This window comes from Epinephelus moara, chromosome 13 (genome assembly GCF_006386435.1).
Source record: "Epinephelus moara isolate mb chromosome 13, YSFRI_EMoa_1.0, whole genome shotgun sequence".
NCBI classification, from domain to species: Eukaryota; Metazoa; Chordata; class Actinopteri; order Perciformes; family Serranidae; genus Epinephelus; species Epinephelus moara.
In genome coordinates this window covers 38,034,719-38,044,812 of record NC_065518.1, presented here as the reverse complement: position 1 = coordinate 38,044,812, position 10,094 = coordinate 38,034,719, and the positions used below count along the sequence as shown (strand labels likewise).

At 41.6% G+C, this 10,094-nt stretch overlaps 1 protein-coding gene across 2 annotated transcripts in view; it reads right to left on the bottom strand.

Annotated features, from left to right (window-relative positions):
* The window catches only part of fasn (fatty acid synthase), a 116,819-nt gene that overhangs the window by 91,925 nt on the left and 14,800 nt on the right, over positions 1-10,094 (bottom strand). For both annotated transcript variants that reach the window (XM_050060257.1, XM_050060256.1), the window contains 2 exons: positions 3,240-3,392; positions 2,815-2,988 (listed from right to left, as the gene is read on the bottom strand). In XM_050060257.1, the coding sequence (XP_049916214.1) occupies positions 2,815-2,988; positions 3,240-3,392 (327 nt within the window). The remainder of the gene's footprint in view (positions 1-2,814; positions 2,989-3,239; positions 3,393-10,094) is intronic.

Here is a 10,094-nt window from a genome sequence, read left to right as displayed (position 1 = left end):
GTCTGCCGTACATACATGGCGGCGCAAGATGGCGACCTCTCTAAAGCAAGGCCCTTGCTATATATATATAAAAGCATAATTATAAGGCTACGAAAATCAAACAAATTTTATTTTATAGCGATTATACACTTGTATAAACATATTAATGGGTAGAATATTCAGATACAGATTCAGATTGACAATAAACCATGCCAAATATTACACACTGGCCCTTTAATAACTTAAAAATTATGGCAAAAAGGTAGTTTCTTGCAACCCTAGAATTAAGATAAAAATATTCACAAACGAAAAAACACTTCTGGTTGCTGATAAGTAGTGTTTAACTTTTGATGTAACACTAAAAATTAAAACCCTCGGCGCGCACTGCAGCGCAAGCAGACGGATGCGCGACTCAGAGCAGCATGTGTCACTGACACCAGACTCTGAGTGCAGGTGCGCTGCGCCTCCGCCTCGCCCGGTCTGCGAAACTAGAGGACTTTATCTGATGACATAGTTTCTCTAGATGGCATTGCTCTGGCCTCTAGCACTACCGTAAGAAACCTCGGAGTAATATTTGATCAAGATTTGTCTTTTAATTCTCATTTAAAACAAACTTCACGGACTGTGTTTTTTCATCTGCATAATATTGCGAAAATTAGGCCTATCCTGACCCGAAAAGATGCAGAAAAATTGGTCCACGCTTTTGTTACCTCTAGGCTGGATTACCGTAATTCCCTTTTATCAGGTAGCTCTAATAAGTCTTTAAAAACTCTCCAGCTAATTCAGAACGCAGCTGCACGTGTACTGACAGGAACTAAGAGGCGAGAACACATTTCTCCTGTTTTCTGACAGGAACTAAGAGGCGAGAACACATTTCTCCTGTTTTATCCTCTCTGCACTGGCTCCCTGTAAAATCCAGAATTGAATTTAAAATCCTACTCCTAACTTATGAAGCTCTAAATGGTCAGACTCCGTCATATCTTAGAGAGCTCATAGTGCCATATTATCCCACCAGAACACTGCGCTCTGAGAACGCAGGGCTACTCGTGGTCCCTAAAGTTACCAAAAGTAGATCAGGAGCCAGAGCCTTTAGCTATCAGGCTCCTCTCCTGTGGAATCATCTTCCTGTTGCAGTCCGGGAGGCAGACACCGTCTCCACATTTAAGACTAGACTTGTTATAAAAGTTATTTTCAGAGTCAATATTTTGTTTAAAGTCATACATACCAGTTGTATATTCAATAGATAGTTCAAGTTTTTCACATTCTGTAAGGTGTACTAGTAGATGTTCAGTATCTCCAGGTGTAGATGAATGATGTCTGTCAAGTTTCTTGAATGTGAAAAATGCTCATGCACTGTTTGCAGGCTGACCCGAGTTCATGTGCTGGTGTCCCAGGAATTGTCTCCATCAGTGATTACTGATATTTGTCCAGTTCTTGAATGTCCTTTATGACGAGTACTTTTGCTGTTTCTTGTGAGCCATTCAGCTTTATGAATACTTTGCAGTTGGATGTCCATGTTGATTGTATTTTGTTCTGCTTCCTCAGGAAGCGAGCCTGTCAGGCGATGTCAGCATTTTCCTTTGTCATGTGTTCATTGATGTTCAAGTTAGTTTCTCTCAATTTTCTCCTCTGTTTGAGTAATGACTGTGTTTCCTATTTACAAAGCCAATCGCTTTTATTTTTTTATTTTGTTTATTTTATGACATGCTTCACTGTTGTTGTCCACTGATATTCCTTTGTTGTGGAAGAAGTTGCTCTAGGGAGTCCAGATCAGGCTCAGTGGGCTCTGCACCGTCTGCCGCTGCTGCCCAAGCATAAGACCAGGGTCTGGTCTCCACCTCGCTAACAATAATGTCATTCATTCGGGTATACTGCTCCAGGTCTTCTACCTGAGCCTCCAGGAAAGCTATCCTCTTATCTTTATCTGCGTTATGTCTCTTCAACTCCTTGACTTCTCCCAACAACTCCATTATAATCTTCTGCTGCTTGGAGATGGTTGTAATTTCTTTAAACAAAAAAAAAAAAAAAAAGCCCAGCGTTGTCTTTATTTCATCCACTTCCTCATTGGTAATATTACAGTTCTTTTTTGGTTGTGGCATTGTTTATTTGAATAAAGTCTGTGTCAATACCAGCCCAGTCAGACACAGTTACAACAGCCACAGCCACGGCTAGACCAGCTAACTTACTTAGCTAGCTTGCCGGCCGACGTCGTCTTTCAGGTCCGTTTTCCAAAATCCTCTTCACAGTCGGACAATAGTCCAGAGCCAAATGTATCTCAGTTATGTATGATCCGATGTCCGTAATCCAAAATCAGTTGTCTTTAACTAAATACTGTCAAAAAGAGATACCAAAACAACACAGACACAGCATCACCACGACCCAGAACCGGAAGGTTGATGACCCTAGTGATTTACACCCCTAGTTGGAAGCACTTACTAACAATACTAACAGCGAGCATTTCCTGGAGTCTCCTCGTGACATATCACGTTCACAAGAATGAGATAGATGCAAGGTCACAGGGACCTTGACCTTTGACCACCAAAATCTAATCAGTTCATCCTTGAGTCCAAGTGAACATTGGTGCCAAATCTGAAGAAATTCCCTCCTGTTTTACTTGAGATATCGCGATTACAAGAATGGAATGGAAGACGGACAGACAACTTGAGAACATAATGCTTTGGGCCATGGCTATCACCGGCACAGAGGCATGGAAAGAGTGAAATTGCACTGTGACATCCCCTGCTCAGTCTGCATGTGTGTGTGTATGCTTCAGTGTTAACAGCCAAAGAATGACAGTGTATGTTGGAGTTGGGTTGAGTTGAGTTGTGTGCTTACCGCTGAAGTCAAAGAAGTAAGAGAGTCTGTTGGCCAACATGGCGCGCTGGCAGCCAGTCATACTGTAGCCCAGGAGCTCCTCTGGATCTCTGCTGAATGCTTCGCCAGCCTCCGAGCCACTCACCCCAATGTAGACACCCGTTTTACTGCCACGCAGTGTGGCCGGGTTCAGTCCTGTATCACATCATTATTTTTTAAACCATTTACTCTGTATGTCATCAGGTAGCTTCACTCAGATAATCAGCCCGCTCTTAAAGTAAAACACAAATTTTAAAAACCTTGACAGAGAAAAAAACCCCCAAAAAAACCCACACATCAGTCCAGCAAACATTTACTGTGATGCTTTCCCTCCATTTCTAGCCACTTTCACTCATATTATGCTCCTTTATCAATGCTAAGGCTTTCTTGAAGCTTAGTTTCCTCACCTGCATCTACGATAGACTCATAGGCAATCTCCAGCATGAGACGGAGCTGGGGGTCCATGGTGTGTGCCTGTTTCGGGTGGACTCCAAAGAAGGCTGCATCAAAGTGGCTGATGTCCTTCAGTTTACCATTCCTCTTTGGAAGACCATACAGACCTATAAAACAGCAAAAGATGAAAAAAGTTTTATTGATAACAAATGATAAATCTTCAAAAGAATTCCTCTAAGAGGCACTTAATACAAGAGGGACAGTGTGAATCTTCAAAAGAATTCCTCTAAGAGGCACTTAATACAAGAGGGACAGTGTGAATGGAATGGAATGTGTGCACTGATGCTGCTACCAAATATATTTGCAAAGATGTGGTGTCTTTCAACACTATTTAAAAGCAACATTCAGAGATGTCTTAACCACACCTGACCGCCAGTATGAGGTTGACCTATCTTTTCTCGTAAAATGTCTGGTGTAAATGGTATCACCAGTGTTATTAAGACTTTATTAAGGAAAAATTATCCGATCATTTTCAGTTTGTTCATTTTCATGATGAATCATCTCTACGTACTAAATTTGTTTTGGAGTACCACAAGGTTCTGTGCTCGGACCAATTCTGTTCTTTTTATATATCCTTCCCTTAGGTAACATCATTAGAAATCACTCTGTAAATCTATGTGGATGATACACAACTGTATTTATCGATAAAGCCAGAAGAAACGGATCAATTAACTAAACTTCAAAAATGCCTTAAAGCAGAGATCTTCAACAGGGGGTCCGCGACCCCTAGGGGGTCCGCAGAGGTACTGCAGAGGGGTTGTGACATTTTTGGTTGATTAGACAATTTTTTATATTTTTTCCCCCACAAATTATACTGTCTTTAAATACACATTAACATTAATCCAACATATTGTAGCAAATGGATAAATGGAAGCAGAAGATGTTATCTTTCAGTCAGAAATAAACACATTCAGCTGCACACAGGAGCTCTCTCAAACTGGGCACCGGTTGACTCACAGCCCCTATCACTGCTGTGCCAATCACACGGCCGCTTATTACATGCTGGCTCTGTCAGGTTCCCCGTGATTGGCCGAGAGCCTATTTAGTCCCCAGTAGTGTTGTCAAAAAAATCTATTCTCAGATTAGTATCGATACTAAAACTTAGTATCGATTTAGATATCAACTTGCATGGGTAATGATACTGAAAGTGCCATCCTTTGATCTGCCGGTTCGCACAAATATCAGCCGACTCTGACCATATCACACAAGCACAGCTGCAGACAGGCAGCCTCTCACCTCACAGCAGCAGCCCAGACCTGGACGCACACACACATGCGACGTGAACATAGCAAGTGCAAGCGGTTCGAGTCCGAGTCCATCGCGACCAGTTGTGGTCGAAAATGTTAAAAGCAAGATTGCTGTGTGGAAATATTTTGGATACGAAGCAAATGATCAGGGAAAGCTGAAAGACGTTGACATGCCCATTAAAGCAATGCTACAAAGTGGTCACCACCAAGTCAAGTAACGCCACTGACTTGGCCAAGCATTTGAAAGACCGGCACTCCGAGCTGTACGAGGAGTATCGATAGGTTAGTAAAGCTCCTGTTTAAACATGTAAATCAGGCCTATTCAATTAGCGGCCCAGAAGCAACCTCTGAGTGGCACGGGCAGCGATCGGTACCGAGACCCAGTATTAAACGGCCCGAGGCAAATTTAATCAAGACCATAATATAGTAAGCTCTGACGTTATTGGCTCTTACTTTTTGAAGTTTTGGTTTCACTCACACACACACACACACACACACACACACACACACACACGGCTGCGGCTTCATTTTCCAACCCGAGTGAGACAATTATAACTGATCCCGGCCCGAACCTGCAGCACGGCACTGTGTACAATGTCAATCGAGTGGAGCCTGTGTTGCGTTCAGGCATTGTCACGTAAATAACAAATTCCAGCAGTAGGCCATAGCACAATAGCACAACACTGCTGCTGCCGCTGCATGCCGCCATTTTTTTGTTTTAACCGACGCATCAACGCTAATAATTGGCGACGTATTTACATAGTCAATGGCCTCAACGACGTCAACGCATTGCCCCAGCCCTAACAACTACCATATATTAATTAGGGCTGGGAAAGTTAACGCGTTATTAACGCGTTAACTTTGAACCGCGCATTGAACTGCGCATGAGCGCGCATGAACCGGAAAAGAAAAGCACTGCAGGGACAGAAAATGGAGGAAGATACACAGCTCTTAAGTGGACATTTTCATTTTAAATCTCTCCCGGACGGTGGAGTTGATAAAAGTCAGGTTATCTGTAACCACTGCAAAGCTGAGCTGTCTTATCATCGAAGTACTTCGAGTCTGAAGTACCATATAAACGCTTGGCACACCGCTGATGTCGACAAACCACCCTCCCAAAACAGCGGAGGGAGGCTCCGACAGACTACGTTGGATGCAGCTTGTGGGAGAAGTATCGATAAACAAAAACGTGACAAGGTAACAAATGCCATGGCGAAGTGGATAGCTAGAAACTGCAGGCCGATGAGTATTGTGGAAGATGTCGGTCTGAGAGACATTCTTCGGATCGCAAGGAATGACTACACGTATGAGCTTCCTTCAAGACGTGCCATCACAACAAGAATACACGAGCTGTATGAAAAAGAGAGGGCTACAAAAGCGACAGAATTGCAAAGCACGCCAACTGTTACTCTCACTGGTGACTACTGGACCTCACTAGGTAACCACAATTACCTCAGTGTTACAGTGCATTATATTGATGAACAGTGGGAACTGCAATCACATGCCCTGACTGTAATGAACACCGAAGAGAGACATTTTGCTGAAACATGCGGCGAACATTTCATGCAAATTGCACAGCAGTGGAATGTTTCCGATAAAGTCAGCACATTCAGCACAGATAGTGCAAGAAATATGATCGCTGCTCCCAGACATCTGCCTTTTGAACACGTCCCCTGCGTCACGCACAGTCTCCAGCGCTCTATCACACACTTGGCCCATGCCAAATGTCTCACTTGTGGGACAATGAAGTTCATCTTATCTTATCTTTGCAGAACAGTGCATTTGACAATGTCTTAGCCAAATGCAGAAAAGTTGTGGGCCACTTCAAACACAGTCCAGTGAATGCTGCAGAGTTAGAAAAAAAACAAATTCAACATGGTCAAAAGAAGGAATCGCTTATACAAGACGTTCCGACCAGATGGAATTCCACGGTGGACAGAATTAAAAGCGTCTGCAGAAACGAACAGCCACTGAGGGATGTCCTTGCCACACACAACACCAACGTTGCCATGCCAACCGCAGCTGAAATGGACAAGCTGCAGAAACTGGAAACAGTACTGGATGCATGCAGGTAAATTTTAGGTCTTATATTTCTTGTGTGTGTGTGTGTGTGTGTGTGTGTGTGTGTGTGTGTGTGTGTGTGTGTGTGAGTGAAACCAAAACTTCAAAAAGTAAGAGCCAATAACTAATGTAGAGGACTTTTAGTGTGTATTTGCAAATAGTGAATGCAATTAAACTACAATAGTTTTTGTGTGTGTAAGTGGATGTAATACATTTCAACTACAATTGTTTGCGGGTCATATTGTACACAAGCAGAGAGTTTCTCTATCATCTGAAAATGTAAATGGCCTTGTGTGTCTTAGCAACTGGCTTGGTACAGAGTAAGAAAATGTAAAGTCAGGAATGGATAAATGTGAAGTTAATTTTGTCATGGTTTAACTACTCAGCCTGCATCGCTGATTCCTCAAAGGAAATCCTGTACATCAAACATGGACTTCACAGACTAAAAAATCCACTGCAAAGTAAATCCCAGCTGTGTACTATAATAATTTTGTGCTAAATCACTTTACCTCACTATAGCACGGACACTTGCTACTGAATATTGACGATTCCTGCTGCTAGTTGATAAAAAGGAAAATTGTTCTTGTTGCTACCTCATAAAGGAAAATTGTTCTTGTTGCTACCTCATAAAGGAAAAATGTTCTTGTTGCTACCTCATGAAGGAAAAATGTTCTTGTTGCTACCTTGAAAAGGGAAAATGTTTCTGTTGGTACAGTAGTATCTGGTAAAAGAAGGATGAAAAACTGATTTATTGAAGGACTGACACTTTATGTTGGCACCAGTTTTAAGTTCCTAAAATATTTCCTTGCTGTTGCTCTCAAGCAAGGTGCCTGTTTAATCTTGTTATGAACCTGGCTCTGACTTTGAGGAAAACTTGTTTTTCAATAACAAACGAGATAAAACGTTAATGCCCTGGCAGTGGCCACAAATAACTTTGGTATTATATTTGATTTTATATTTGTTATTTATTTAGATATTTATTTTGAGTTGAGATTTCTAAGAAATATTTTGTTGACTGCTACCATTTCGTGGTACTGACTGTACCATTTCATTTCAGAATAAAAATGTTTAATACACTACCTCTGAATTCATTATTAAATTTTGAGCATAAAAATGTTTTTTTTAAAATGCGATTAATCGTGATTAAAAATTTTAATCGTTGCCCAGCACTAATATTAATATATCCCTACAACATATTGTACCACAATATCATATCATTAGTCATACTTCTACTGTTATTATACACATATGATTATTGTCATATATATATATGTACTATCAGATATTAATATATACTTTCAACATATTGTACCACAATAGCCGTAATTATTATTGTAATATTATTACTTAAATTAATGTTGTTGTAAGCCATTATCATTACTGTCTGTCCTGCATCTCTCTCTCTCTTTGTCTCTCTTCATATATTATTTTGTCATATAGATTACTGTTAATTTATCATGTTGATCTGTTCTGTATGACATCTATTGCACGTCTGTCCGTCCTGGAAGAGGGACCCCTCCTCAGTTGCTCTTCCTGAGGTTTCTACCACCTTTTTTTTCCCCTTTAAAGGTTTTTTTGGGGGGGAGCTTTTCCTCATCCGCAGTGAGGGTCCTAAGGTCAGAGGGATATCGTATGCTGTAAAGCCCTCTGAGGCAAATTGTTATTTGTAATATTGGGCTTTATAAATAAAATTGATTGATTGATTGATTGATTGTTTGATTGATTGATTGATTGATAGGGACCCAATACTCTGGGCAACCTTTGAAGCTCTATAATCTCAAGCAATTATCAGAACCTCTGTCTTATCTGTGTTTAATTGTAAGTGGGTTTTTTTTTTACATCCAGTCCTTGATGGCAATTGTGCAGTTGTGAAGAGACACCCACCCACTGTCTGAGCCTTTCAATCATGATACTGTGATCTACAGTACTGAAAGCCCTGCCAAGATCCAATGGCACCAAAACAGAACATTCGCCCACATCTGAGGACATCATTAGGTCATTTGAGACTCTAAGAGCTGTTTAGGTGCAATGCCCCTGACAGAAACCTGCTTCAGAAGACAATACTACATTTGGGTCAAAAGCTGCAGAAAATTTTTTGGCAGTTGTGTTGATCTGCAGTGATCTGTAAGATGTTCTCTGTCCTCATCTCCGAGTGTGTGCATGTGTTGCAGTGTGATTGGTTGTTGCAAGGCAGGTGGTGAGTGCTGATTGGGCTGGCTGAAGAAGATTGCTGTTGCCGGATTGGCCCACTGTGAGACAGAGGGTTTTTAAACCATCAGCTGACAGAAGCTCTTCCCTCCTTTCACCCTTCCACAACCAACAAAGCCAGTACTTAGACTGTGTTTTGTACTATTGTGTGTGAGTACCTGCAGGCAAAAACTTATGATCTGGTAAACTAGTGTGTTTTTTTGATAACCTGTTAAATAGGATAGGTATTTGATCAGTTATGGAGTAGGTGAGTTGAGTTTTGTTTAGGAGTTTACTGTGCAGAATTACTAGTAGTATTATTTTGTTGAGCACTGTATAAAGAGCACGTTAAACAGTTTTAGTAAGAATGTGAAGCCCTTTTTGTTTGGCATTGCCATGTTCTTTTCACTTGTTTTGGATGGTAGAAGTTTAGGTTAGGAAACTGTCTTTTGTTTCACTTTTCTTTATTGCTTGGTAAGTTTAGGGACCATTGGTATATTTTTGTTTTTCTGTTTTGGGCACTGCTCACTTCTGAAGAAAAATAAACTGCTTTCTTTGTTATTCAAAGCACTGTGTAACTGACCTTTCTTGGGAGTGGGAAGAGTGGGGGAGTCACATCATGTTATGTCTAGGTTCCCCTAGACCAGGGACATAATAGATGACTTAAAATGTGAGAGCACTTTAAATGTTTACCAGGCAGAGAGTCAATGTTAAAAGATAGTGTTGGGATTCACAGGACCACAGATGATTTGTCATTTGGTAAAATCTAAACTGGACATTTAAAGGCTTCCTTCTCTGCATGCTCTTTGTTCTCCAAAGACAGCTATTTGACACCCATCTCCAGGATGTCTCACCTCACACCTCTGTGAGATACAAGTCTCACAACTTGATTGGACAGGACTTTTGCAGTGAAATGTGACTCTGTGATGTCACAGGCTTCTGTAGAAGGTCTGCTCCCTTCAGACAGTCCGCTCTCTTACTCAGGAACTGCGGAGCAGCCCACACCTCTTTCCTACTGGGCCTGGAAAAGCCCAGATGCTCAGGCCCTTGCTCCTTGCCCTGAACCATCAAAGGTGGGGCAATTGCTAAGAGACTCTCCTTTTCCTGGACCACGACTTGCCCACGCTCAAGGCTGAGGCAAACCTGAACCAGAGAAGTTAGACTTGCAAGCACAAGGTTTGCAACTAGCTTTCCAGCAACAAGGAACTAAGTGAGTTAGCACCCAGCGTCTAACTCCGCAAGAACCCCGAGCAACTGGCTTCCTCGGATCAGAACCTTTGGAACAAGGACACAGCAAAGACTGCAGCTGGAACC